The 14050-nt window shown below is 41.6% G+C and overlaps 1 protein-coding gene across 3 annotated transcripts; it reads left to right on the top strand.

Annotated features, from left to right (window-relative positions):
• The first annotated feature begins 9509 nt into the window (after window positions 1–9509).
• On the top strand, window positions 9510–12646 carry LOC109763332 (F-box/FBD/LRR-repeat protein At1g13570). Of its 3 annotated transcripts, XM_020322165.4 has the most exons (5): window positions 9510–9882; window positions 10090–10193; window positions 11059–11910; window positions 12004–12159; window positions 12241–12646. In XM_020322165.4, exons 1-5 carry the CDS (start codon window positions 9825–9827, stop codon window positions 12619–12621), a joined length of 1551 nt encoding a protein of 516 aa, XP_020177754.1. In that variant the 5' UTR covers window positions 9510–9824; the 3' UTR covers window positions 12622–12646. The 3 variants fall into 3 exon arrangements, with proteins under 3 accessions (XP_020177754.1, XP_020177755.1, XP_045084952.1); XM_020322166.4 differs by lacking the exon at window positions 12004–12159 and having other exon boundaries at window positions 9633–9882; XM_045229017.2 differs by lacking the exon at window positions 12004–12159 and having other exon boundaries at window positions 9635–9882; window positions 11059–11840.
• Window positions 12647–14050: the final 1404 nt, after the last annotated feature.

The raw sequence follows: 14050 nt of genomic DNA, 5'->3' as shown, positions 1-14050 counted from the left end.
GGGAGGTGAGTGCTTGAAGGTATATCTTTAGATCTTGCAATCGAATCTTTTTGTTTCTTGTTTTATCACTAGTTTAGTTTATAAAAGAAAACTACAAAAAAAATGTAATTAAGGGTGCCTCATATGCTTCATCTTTTTAATGTCTTTCGTGAAAATGATGGAAAGGAAAACTGTGCTCAAGTACTAGAAGAAGAATTACATAGAATGCTTGGCATAAAATATGTGAATGATGACCATGATTGGAATGTTGTTAGTATGAATTCTTTGAATACCCATGATGCTAATGATATGCAAAGCCACAAGCTTGGGGATGCTATGTTTGATGAAGATGATATGTTTTGTCCCCCGAGTTTTGATGAGCAAATTTATTATGATGATAGCATGCCTCCTATTTATGATGATTATATTGATGAAAGTGGGTTTGGAAGAGTGTCAACTTTAGGAACTAATGATCCCACTATTTTGGAGGATGTTGATCTTATTGTGATAATTATGAAAGTGGATTTGGAGAGGTCATGACTTTATTTAGTGATGATTCCACTATTTCGGAAGAGGTTCCAATTGATTATGAGAACAAAGTTGCTATCTATGATGATTATTGTGATGACACGTATGCTATAAATATTAATGATAACCATGAAACTTGTCATCATGATTTTAGTTTTCAATTGGATTATACCTCACATGATAATTATTTTGTTGAGTTTGCTCCCACTATTATTCATGAGAAGAATTCTGCTTATGTGGAGAGTAGTAAATTTTCTATGCTTGTAGATCATGAAAAGAATGCTTTATGTGATGGTTATATTGTTGAATTCATTCATGATGCTACTGAAAATTATTATGAGGGAGGAATATATGCTTGTAGGAATAATATCAAGTTTCCTCTCTATGTGTTGAAAATCTTGAAGTTATGCTTGTTTTGCCTTCCTATGCTAGTTGATTATTGTTCCCATAAGTTGTTTGCTCACAAAATCCCTATGCATAGAAAGTGGGTTAGACTTAAATGTGCTAGTCATATTCTTCATGATGCTCTATTTATGTTTCAATTCTTATCTTTTATGTGAGCATCATTGAAATCATCATGCCTAGCTAGGGGCGTTAAACGATAGCGCTTGTTGGGAGGCAACCCAATCTTATTTCTGTTCCTTGATTTTTGCTCCCATTTAGCAATAAATAATCTATCTAGCCTCTGGTTAGATGTGTTTTTATGTTTTAATTAGTTTTTGTGCCAAGTAGAACCTTTGGGAAGACTTGGGTGAAGTCTTTGCGATCTTGCTGTAAAAAACAGAAACTTTTGCACTCACGAGATTAGCTGCCAGTTTTTACTGGAGAGTGCTTTTAGATTGATTATTTTTGCAGATGATTAATAGACAAATTCCTCAGGTCCACCAATTTATTTCAGAATTTTTGGAGTTACATAAGTATTCGAATGATACATATTACTACAGACTGTTCTGTTTTTGACAGATTCTGTTTTCTATGTGTTGTTTGCTTATTTTGATGAATCTATGAGTAGTATCGGAGGGTATGAACCATAGAGAAGTTATAATACAGTAGATATTACACCAATATGAATTTAGAATTAGTTCACAACAGTACCTAAGTGGTGATTTATTTTCTTATACTAACGGAGCTTACGAGTTTTCTGTTAAGTTTTGTGTTGTGAAGTTTTCAAGTTTTGGGTAAAGATTCGATGGACTATGGAATAAAGAGTGGCAAGAGCCTAAGCTTGGGGATTCCCAAGGCATCCCAAGGTAATATTCAAGGACAACCAAGAGCCTAAGCTTGGGGATGCCCCGGATGGCATCCCCTCTTTCGTCTTCGTTCATCGGTAACTTTACTTGGAGCTATATTTTTATTCACCACATGATATGTGTTTTGCTTGGAGCGTCATTTTATTTTCTTTTGTTTTGCTTGCTGTTTGAATAAAATACCAAGATCTGAAATTCTTAAATGTTAGAGAGTCTTCACATAGTTGCACAATTATTCGACTACTCATTGATCTTCACTTATATCTTTTGGAGTAGTTTGTCGTTTGTTCTAGTGCTTCACTTATATCTTTTAGTGAACGACGGTGGTTTTATTTTGAAGAAATAGATGAACTCTCACTCTTCACTTATATTATTTTGAGAGTCTTATACAACATGGTAATTTGCTTTGATTATGAATTTAGTCCTAATATGATGGGCATCCAAGAGGGATATAATAAAAACTTTCATATAAAGTGCATTGAATACTATGATAAGTTTGATTCCTTATGATTGTTTTGAGATATGAAGATGGTAATATTAGAGTCATGCTAGTTTAGTAGTTGTGAATTTGAGAGATACTTGTGTTAAAGTTTGTGATTCCCGTAGCATGCACGTATGGTGAACCGTTATGTGATGAAGTTGGAGCATGATTTATTTATTGATTGTCTTCCTTATGAGTGGCGGTAGGGGACGAGCGATGGTCTTTTCCTACCAATCTATCCCCCTAGGAGCATGCGCGTAGTACTTCGTTTCGATAACTAATAGATTTTTGCAATAAGTATGTGAGTTCTTTATGACTAATGTTGAGTCCATGGATTATACGCACTCTCACCCTTCCACCATTGCTAGCCTCTCTAGTACCGCGCAAATTTTTCCGGTACCATACACCCACCATATACCTTCCTCAAAACAGCCACCATACCTACCTACTATGGCATTTCCATAGCCATTCCGAGATATATTGCCATGCAACTTTCCACCGTTCCGTTTATTATGACACGTTCCATCATTGTCATATTGCTTTGCATGATCATGTAGTTGACATCGTATTTGTGGCAAAGCCACCGTTCATAATTTTTTCATACATGTCACTCATGAGTCACTGCACATCCCGGAACACCACCGGAGGCATTCATATAGAGTCATATTTTGTTCTAAGTATCAATTTGTAATTCTTGAGTTGTAAGTAAATAAAAGTGTGATGATCATCATTATTAGAGCATTGTCCCAGTGAGGAAAGGATGATGGAGGCTATGATTCCCCCACAAGTCGGGATGAGACTCCGGACGGAAAATAAATAAAAAAAGAGGCCAAAGAAGCCCAAATAAAAAAAGAGAAAAAAGTGGCCATAAGAAAAGGAGAAGGCCCAAAAAATGATGAGAGAAAAAGAGAGAAGGGGCAATGCTACTATCCTTTTACCACACTTGTGCTTCAAAGTAGCAGCATAATCTTCATGATAGAGAGTCTCCTATGTTGTCACTTTCATATACTAGTGGGAATTTTACATTATAGAACTTGGCTTGTATATTCCAATGATGGGCTTCCTCAAAATGCCCTAGGTCTTCGTGAGCAAGCGAGTTGGATTCACACCCACTTAGTTTCTTTTGTTGAGATTTCATACACTTATAGCTCTAGTGCATCCGTTGCATGGCAATCCCTACTCACTCACATTGATATCTATTGATGGGCATCTCCATAGCCCGTTGATACGCCTAGTTGATGTGAGGCTATCTTCTCCTTTTTGTCTTCTCCATAACCACCATTCTATTCCACCTATAGTGCTATGTCCATGGCTCACGCTCATGTATTGCGTGAAAGTTGAAAAGTTTGAGAACACCAAAAGTATGAAACAATTGCTTGGCTTGTCATCGGGGTTGTGCATGATTTAGATATTTTGTGTGATGAAGATAGAGCATAGCCAGACTATATGATTTTGTAGGGATAGCTTGCTTTGGCCATGTTATTTTGAGAAGACATGATTGCTTTGTTAGTATGCTTGAAGTATTATTGTTTTCATGTCAATATTAAACTTTTGTTTTGAATCTTATGGATCTGAATATTCTTGCCACAATAAAGAACATTACATTGATAAATATGTTAGGTAGCAGTCCACATCAAAAATTCTGTTTTTATCATTTACCTACTCGAGGACGAGCAGGAATTAAGCTTGGGGCTGCTTGATACGTCTCCAACGTATCTATAATTTTTGATTGTTCCATGCTATTATATTATCAAACTTGGATGTTTTATATGCTATTTTATATGATTTTTGGGACTAACCTATTAACCTAGAGCCCAGTGCCAGTTTCTATTTTTTTCCTTGCTTTTGAGTATCGCAGAAAAGGAAAACCAAACGGAGTCCAATTGACCTGAAACTTCACGGAACTTATTTTTGGACCAGAAGAAGGCCATGGAGTAAAGGAGTTGGGCCAGAAGAGTCCCGGGTTGCCCACGAGGGTGGAGGGCGCACCTCCCTACCTCGTGGACAGCCCGGAGACACCCCCTGACTTGTTCTCGACGCCAAAACCTCTTATATATATACAAAAAACCCCAGAACATAACCTAGATCAGGAGTTCCGCTGCCGCAAGCCTCTGTAGCCACCGAAAACCAATCTAGACCCGTTCCGGCACCCTGCCGGAGGGGGGGATCCCTCACCGGTGGCCATCTTCATCATCCCGGCGCTCTCCATGACGAGGAGGGAGTAGTTCACCCTCGGGGGTGAGGGTATGTACCAGTAGCTATGTGTTTGATCTCTCTCTCTCTCTCTCTCTCTCGTGTTCTTGATTCGGCACGATCTTGATGTATCGCGAGCTTTGCTATTATAGTTGGATCTTACGATGTTTCTCCCCCTCTACTCTCTTGTAATGGATTGAGTTTTCCCTTTGAATTATCTTATCGGATTGAGTCTTTAAGGATTTGAGAACACTTGATGTATGTCTTGCATGTGCTTATCTGTGGTGACAATGGAATATCACGTGATTCACTTGATGTATGTTTTGGTGATCAACTTGCGAGTTCCGTGACCTCGTGAACTTATGAATAGGGGTTGGCACACGTTTTCGTCTTGACTCTCCGGTAGAAACTTTGGGGCACTCTTGGAAGTACTTTGTGTTGGTTTGGATAGATGAATCTGAGATTGTGTGATGCATATCGTATAATCATACCCACGGATACTTGAGGTGACATTGGAGTATCTAGGTGACATTAGGGTTTTGGTTGATTTGTGTCTTAAGGTGTTATTCTAGTACAAACTCTAGGATAGATCGAACGGAAAGAATAGCTTCGTGTTATTTTACTACGGACTATTGAATAGATCGATCAGAAAGGATAACTTTGAGGTGGTTTCGTACCCTACCATAATCTCTTCGTTTGTTCTCCGCTATTAGTGACTTTGGAGTGACTCTTTGTTGCATGTTGAGGGATTGTTATATGATCCAATTATGTTATTATTGTTGAGAGAACTTGCACTAGTGCAAGTATGAACCCTAGGCCTTGTTTCAACGCATTGCAATACCGTTTGTGCTCACTTTTATCATTAGTTACCTTGCTGTTTTTATATTTTCAGTTTACAAAAACCTACATCTACCATCCATATTGCACTTGTATCACCATCTCTTCGCCGAACTAGTGCACCTATACAAGTTACCATTGTATTGGGTGTGTTGGGGACACAAGAGACTCTTTGCTATTTGGTTCCAGGGTTCTTTGAGAGAGACCATCTTCATCCTACGCCTCCCACGGATTGATAAACCTTAGGTCATCCACTTGAGGGAAATTTGCTACTGTCCTACAAACCTCTGCACTTGGAGGCCCAACAACGTCTACAAGAAGAAGGTTGTGTAGTAGACATCAGCCCTCTCTCCTTGCCGGTCACCTTCTTGTAGATTTCATTTTCTTGCGCAGTCAACCCATCCTCATCCAATTCTTCCTCCGGACCCTCGTCATCCGAGTTATACCCACACATATGGTTATAAGGGAGGGTACGGTCCATGTCTTATTGCCGCACAATGACATCCAAGTTACCAATTGGATTGTAATGGATCTCTTCATTCTCCGAGTAAGCATCCTCTTGAGCAACAATAGCATCATCATCAACATGACCACTAGCATCTTCTTCAACATGAGGGATAGCATCTTCTTCAACATGAGGAATAGCATCATGACGGAGTACTATGGCGCTAGCATTGATATGATCTTCATTGGTTTGGCTACTTGGTGGTTGGCTAGAACAATTGGGGACATACACCTCGGCACTATCATCATGTATTGGGGAGGATGCATTGTGGTTGAGATCAATTTGCAAGGGAAGAGGAGGGTCAACCTTTGTGGCAAAGATCTCAAGAGACTTGTCTTGTGATGCGTCTACTTTTTCCTTGTACACATTCCAATGCAATTGGGAGGTGATGGGCATACTCTTTAATTGGGACTTTACTCCCAATCCAACGTCATACCTCCCAATAAGCTTAATCTCGGCATTTGGGTCATTCCAATGTAAGACGCTTCTCACTTTAACTACAAGATCATCAAAGCTTGGACTTGTGTCAAAAACCATAGCCTCTTCCCCTTCATCGTCATTTCCAAGCATAAATGTCGACTTGTCCAAATAATGAACATTTATGAGCTTATGCATCTAAGAAATTGGAAACAATATAATCAATCCATATATGTCATCCAACCAACTCAAATGGACAAATGAAGTAAATTTTGCACAAATTGGACAAGTAACTACTATTCATACTCAGGTTAACCTAACCATTAACCCTAACCCTAACCATAACCCCCAACATAACCACTATAACCCTAACCCCCAACATAACCACCAACATAAACACCATAACCCTAACACTAACCCCTAACATAACCATAACCCTAGCCATAAATGCATCATAAATGCACACAACAAGATCAACACCTAGGGTTTGCAATAAATTGACCAATTCAACACAAAACAAAGATCTCAACCAATCAAAAGGAGGGGGAATGGGGGAGGTACCTTGGGTGATGAAAATGCTCCGGATCCACCGGTGAAATCTCAAGCAAATGGAGTGGATCTAGGGGGGGTTGTGAGGGGGAGAGAGGGGGGAGAGGAGCTGAGCACGGGGAAGAAGATGAGTGGGGAAGAAGAGTGGTGGTGGGGCCCACAAACCAGCCCCTTCCCACCTTATCCACCACACAGGACCCTACCGCTAGAGGATCTGGCGGTAGGCTTCAGTACCCTACCGCCATACCCCATGGCGGTAGGCCCTTTTCCACGTCAGCACGCGCCAACGGCCGTCAGTCGCCGTCAAAGGGCCTACCGCCAGAGCTGATGGAGGTAGGACGTGCAAACCTACTGCCAGCTCCCCTGGCGGTAGGCAAAAGAGTCAAATTCCGAAATATTTTCAAACGGGGATCAGATCCTGAATTTGTTAGCAAAAAGGGTCAAAACATGAAATTTTGCCTCCTCAATACTTGTCCCTCTCTTCGTGATTAGGTAAGTTTGCGAACTGATTTGAGATTGATAGCCTAGGGCTTTAGATTTTAATGTCGAAGCATGGGGATTTGGCCATTATAGACGATCACGCCTTCATGAACCTATTATTCAGGTTAGAAATTTGTTTTAGATAGTTGAATGTTAATTCATTTTTTAAATTATTAAATTTCAGATATTAGAAGATTTTTTTATTAACATTGGAGTTTTGTCTGTGAAACTAAATATTGATTCAGTTTAAAATTAAATATGTATGACTACTATGATTATATTTTCACTTCATTATTTGTATATAGATTTGTGGCTCGAAAGTTTGGTGCTCTTTCGTATGCCGTGTATCCAAACACTCGATTTCTATATTCAGATTAGACACTAAAAGCTAAAACTTGCCCGGGCTTCACAACAGTTCTGGCTCCGCCTGCAATGGCGCGATCGCGACATCGTGTGTGTTGCAATGTGGCAACCGCTAGCGTCCTTCGTGTTTGCAATGGACGGCCGCAACGTCTTTCATGCTTGCAACGAGCAACCATAGTGTCGTTCATGTTGCGATGGTGGTAGCCTAATCCTACTGTCGAGCGCAACATGACTCGTGTTGCAAAACTCTTGTCTTGCACCGAACCTCCAAGTGCAACATTGTTCATGTTACGAACACTTGTCAGCCGACATTCCAACCAAGCCGATCTTTGCAACAGATTAGCTTGTCGACATGTAGCGCGGTCCCTCCCTTTTTGTCGTGGGAGCCGAACTTTTGTATTCGAATCAAACATGGAATCTATGATATTATTTTTGGTAATTGGAATCTCTATGATTTTAGTTGCGTAGAATTTTCTTTCCTTTCTTTGTTGCAACAATATAAAATACTCCCTTCATCCTAAAATAAGTGCCTTTTTAGGACGGAGGGGGTAGTTTTATTCTGAGACGTGAGCATTGATGATTCATTTTCTAGAGCTCAATCCCTTGCTTTTTTTTGGATGGATGCCTTGCTAGTAGCTACAGAGCTGTTACAAATACCTAGTGCCCAACGCATACGTGGTGTGTGACAGGCTGACAGCGATGCCGCGTGTAGGGGTGGGCAAAAAAACCGAGAACCGGAGACCGGAGCCGAAAAAACCGGGACCGAAGCCGGAATAACCGAGGATCGAAACTTCAGTTATTTGTTTGGTTAGCAATTACGAGAAAACGAAATTACTTCGGTGTGTTCGGTCGTTGGACTCGGCTTTTTCTTTTGAGGCAAACTCGCAAAGCTTTTTATTCATCCGTCACACAGTTTACAGGGACGAAGCAAAGATCTTCAGGTGACCTAGCCAAACATAACGACCAGTCCCCAGCGTTAAAGCGTGCTTTGCAAGTTTGTGGGCCTCGACATTTGAGGTTCTAAATTCATGTAAGAAAATGCAAGAAATAAAATTCCTAGACGACTGCTCGATCTCGAGCACCGCTGCACCATAACAAGATGATGAAGCTCCGCTTCTGACTGCCTCCACCGCCGCCTTACAATCTGAAGCAACTGAAATCCTTGATGCATATAGATCACTTGCTAGAGCTAGAGCTTCTCTTATTGCCAAGACCTAAAGAACCTCAGGGTCTTCAATGTGCATGAACTTTAGCGACGATGCCCCCTGAAATAGTCCTGTCTCATCTCTGCAAACGACTCAGCTGACCGAATTCCCCGAACTAACCGACTCAATAGCCCTTCCACGGTAAAAAAAACACCTAGGTGATACGTACAGAAAGTTATCCTTAGCCTTTTATCGGCCCAATTCTTAGCCCAACACGCGTGGCCCTTGCAGCTTATCCCTGGTGGCTGGTGCATTCCTTGACGCACGACATCACGCAGCAGACAGCGCCGCCGCCTCCTCCTTTTCCACCTATCGCAATCCCAGCGGCGGCCGGCGGCGGCCGTGCTCTTCATGGTCGGCGGCCCGCTTGCGTCCATATCCTACTGTATGTCTTTCCTCCTACAGTACCATTCATGTATGCTATGCAAGGGAGCCACGAGCGGCCTGATTGAGCCATATCACGCAGCGCAGTGCACGTTTGGATCGATTTCTTTTCTGACCTTCATTGTTTCTCGAGAATTTGACTCCCGATTTATTCCTTCTGATCCAGTATGTTCTCTCTTCAAGTTCGAAAAAAGGTCGAACCGAAGACCGACCCGAATTCTCGCTGGACCGAAAGCATCGGTTAGTGACTTAGTGTTTTCTCGAAAAAAAAGCCTCGGTTAGTGAATTCTCAGAAGACCGATCGGTCCATAAAATTAGGAAATCCAAGTTAAAAATAGACCGAGGCCCAGGCCTACGCCCCGCGTGCCTCCAGCGGCCATGTAAAGATGGATCTGGGCGGTCTGACTCAATTCATCGTGTGGCTCCTAAGGCGGCGGATTTTTCCAAATCTTCACCTGACTTACGCGTATCAGGGTGTTTCGCCACCGTCCGATTACCAGTGTTTTATATTTTCTTCTCTTCTCTTATTATTATCTTGTTTTATCCAGAGACCCTGGCCTCCAGCGAACGCTCGGCGGCGGCGCCAGCGCTGACAGGATCCCCTCAGCCTTAGTCGTCGAAAAGGCCCGGATCGCGAGCCCGGGCATCTGGGACTGATGAGGCTCATGTCCACGAAGCGCCACCGGCAGCGCCGTCGCCGGAGAACTCCACACGGTACGCATCTTACTCCCCTTCTCATCTCTTTTCCTTCGATGATTGCAGAAATTTTTTCAGTTTAACCTTGAATTGAGATTTGATCTGCTGTTTTTTTTAATACACTTTAACCTTGAATTGAGATCTACCTAATCTCGGATGGATGCCGAATTGTCTGTGCTATCACAGAGTTCTGATGTACTCTCATTGTGACTTATGTATTGACAGATGGATTGATTGCTTCATTCTGTAAAAAAAAGTGCTCATTGCGCCAGCAAGATGATTATTCGCAAAGTGGTGCTCGTCCAAGACCGGGTCTAGACCTTCCAGAGGTATACAGTTTCTGATAACTGACGAATTAAATTGTTGAGCAAAATACCATTGTGTGTTTTACTTGGATTATTATAGGGCAGTGCTGGTGAGAATTGTACTAGCTGAATGAACCTGAATTATGACTATGTTAGTACTTTATGCTGTGTTTGGCTCGTGCCACTCCACCACCACAATACTTTCTTCATTGGCATGATTAGTGCTACAACCAAACTTAGAATCAGGCTAGGTATGCATATTCGGAGTATAAGATTATGATGACAAGTTCTGACAATCCGAGTATCTGTGGAATGCTTTATTACACTGCCACAATTAATGTTGAGACCTTGCGCTGTAGTAGTAACCAAATTTTCTGGAAAAAAAGAACCACATATGATGGAAGACTGTTCTCTTATCTGGCTTTGGCAGTCTGTGTCTGTGGCTCTAAATGTTCATATGTACACCCTCTGTTCCTAAATATAAGATGTTTTGGCAGTTTAAACGTCTTATATTTAGGAACCGAGGTAGTACTATTTATACCCTGTGCACAATATACATGTTTTTGTTTAGTTGCCATACTGACTTGATTATCGCATATAATTGTATCACATTGTATGGTTTAACGCATCACCGATCACTGCATGGGTGCTGAATGTTGACTTGCACAAATGCAAATAAATAATTCTTGTTCATTTTCATATGCATAATTTAAGTAAGAATGCAATTGTACCAATATCCATACTAAGTAATTAACATTGCAGGAAAATCTTCCTCAAAAGCTCATTTGTAGCCCTCAATCCACTCGCTGCAATTACATTCTAGTATTAATATTAAATTTTCTTTTTATATTCTGATACCTTTCTCCTTTCTGTGCTTCTGCATTCTCAGGACATATATCGACATATACATGCCCTAATGCCATTACGAGAGGCTGCTCGCGCGGCTTGTGTGTCACACACATTTCTGCAATCATGGAGATGCTGTCGCAACCTTACCTTAAGTAAGGAAACACTAGGTTTGGATGGAAATGGTATTGATAAAGATGAAATGGCAAGAGATCTCATCAGTAAAGTTGACGGTATTCTTAAGAATCACTCGGGTGTTGGCATGAAGAAACTAGAGCTTAATCTCTATTGTTGCCGCAAGGTTGATCACTGTTATCTCAATAGTTGGCTTCGCATTGCTTTCAGAGCAGGGATTGAAGAGCTCACCATGTTGCTGTCTCTTATCAGTGAGGCAGAATACAACTTCCCATGCTCTCTTTTATTCAGTGGGAGTGGAAAATCAATTCGGTATCTTAAGCTCTCCAGCTGTGTCTTTCGTCCCACAGCTGAGCTTGATTGCTGGAGAAGGTTGAAGGAGTTGTGGCTGACTAATGTGCTGATTACGGACGATGAGCTAGAGTGCCTTCTTTCCAATTCTTCCATGTTGGAGTTACTGTGGCTCTTTAGATGCAATGAGATAGTTCGTGTGAAGATACCTTGTCAGCTCCAGCGGCTCAGCTTCCTGCGAGCGGGTCAATGCAGAAAGCTCCAGGAGATAGAGAGCAACGCTCCAAATATCTCGACTTTTGACATCAGTGGCAGTAACTTGGTAAAGATTTCATTTGGAGGCGCATTGCAAGTAAAGAACATGACGATAATGTGTTCATATCAGCCCAACGTTATCTGGTACACTCGGACCAAGCTTATGCCATCTGTACTGAATGTTGAAACGCTTCACATATCCTCGTGTAATGACGTACATTCTAAACGTTGTGATGATCATAGGGTAGCTATTTGCATATAACAGCTTTCATACGTGATATGATTAATCCGAGACATCTTTATGCAGATGATCAGTACACCAACACTACCTAGCAAATTCCTGCACCTCAAATACTTGCACATTACTCTAAATGCAAACGAGGCTATTTCACCAGCCTATGATTATCTTTCTCTGGTTTCTTTTCTTGTAGCTTCTCCTTGCTTGGAGACTTTCATCTTTGTAGTAAGTTACTGATCACCTTGCAAGCATACCTAGTGCCTATGGCAGAACAACTGAAACGGTCATCTTGACTTTCTATTGTAGGTACAGCAAACTGACATGAAGCATGATTCGATTGTCGGGGATATCTCGCATCTGAGGCAGCTGCCAGAACACTGCCATGACAACCTAAAGAGCGTAACGATCGTCGGCTTCTGCTCTGCTAAGAGCATGGTCGAATTAACACTTCATATCATTAAGAACACATCGTCGCTTCAGTGTCTCACATTGGACACTAGTTTCGGTTCTTATGGCTGCTTGGTCAATAAACCTGGCGGTTGCAACCCTATGAGGAGGGATATAATCAAGGAAGCCCATAGAGCACTTTTGGCTATCAGAACACACGTTGAGGGCATAATCCCCTCTAGAGTTATGTTAAATGTTTCAGGGCCTTGCAGTCGGTGCCATGTTGTTGAACGTGACTAATCATGTAAAATTATAAAGTTTGTGATGAGTTGTTTATTAAATAAATAGCGCTATTTATTTAGTACAAGCAAGGAGAAATACAATACGGGCCAGGAATGCAATTGAAACATGTCATTTCAGGAACTGCAAAAACTAAAATAGTAGTAAGAATATGATTATATCTATATCATAAAAACAAAACACTTGTTCTGCCCACAAATCTGAGAGAAGCTAAAACTTGAGGCATCAACTAAACACAAAAAACGATTGTTGTAAAAACTAGAACTAAACATCTGCAACTCCTCGATCCCTGATACAGTAGTCTTTGTGAATAGTATTTTCTCAGAAAACAAATGACCTTGTGCATAGCCTTATTGTTTCTTCTTTTTAAAATAAAAAAAGATCAGTACAGGAAATTGATTATTACTCCGTACAACGTAACTCCTTCCGCATTGGATATATTGCGCTTTGTTTAAGAAACAAATTTGGTAGACTGATGGATCTCCAACAGTTTTTTCCACGTGATAGATAGATCATCGCAGTAATTAATCCATGTGGTAAGCATTACGTTGAGTTAATAAAGTTATGCCTTAGGCATGATGACCTTCTAAAGGGAAGATCTGACCTCACAACATACTCCCTCCATTCGGAATTACTTGTCACAAAAATGGATGTATCTACAACTAAAATACATCTAGATACATTCATTTCTTGGACGAGTAATTCCGAACGGAGGAAGTACATGCTATGACATTGCATAGAGATCGAGATGTAAAGATCACCCATCTGGTAAGCATGCATTGCGCTGATTTAATAAAGTTTGACCTTCTAAAAGGAAGATCTGACCTCACAACATAGAACATACATGCTATGATATTGCATAGAGATCGAGATGTAAAGATCACCCATCTGGTAAGCATGCATTGCGCTGATTTAATAAAGTTTGACCTTCTAAAAGGAAGATCTGACCTCACAACATACATGCTATGACATTGCACAGAAAGATATAAAGTTCTCACTCCATACACGTACATGGTTGGCGTCGAAGAATCAGTTGGCTCCATACACGTACATGGTTGGCAGTCAATGGCAGTTCTCGATCTCCCTCGCTGTACAGACGATGGCAGTTCTCGATCTCCCATCCATAGCTCTCTTCTTTCTCGCTCAGCAAACCCACCATAGCTGACACGTCCCGCACGTGTACGCCGCTCACGGTGATCCGAGCCCCCGAGAGATTCGGGTTCAAGCCGACGAACGCCTTGGCCTGCTCCAAGGAGAAGAAGGTGGGGTCGCTGAACGGCCCACCCATGGTAGAGCTGCCTTGAGAGACGCGGGTTGGGGACGGTGTGCTGCCGGCGACCTTGAGCGCGAGAGGCGGCGGAGGGTTGCCGCAGGCCTTGAGCGCGGCTTGGCGGCGGAGGGCTCCCGGCGGCCTTGAGCGCGAGAGGCG

The sequence above is a fragment of the Aegilops tauschii genome, chromosome 5 (genome assembly GCF_002575655.3).
Source record: "Aegilops tauschii subsp. strangulata cultivar AL8/78 chromosome 5, Aet v6.0, whole genome shotgun sequence".
Taxonomy (NCBI): Eukaryota; Viridiplantae; Streptophyta; class Magnoliopsida; order Poales; family Poaceae; genus Aegilops; species Aegilops tauschii.
Note: the sequence above shows the minus strand (reverse complement) of the source record. Positions and strands in the feature narration are given on the sequence as shown.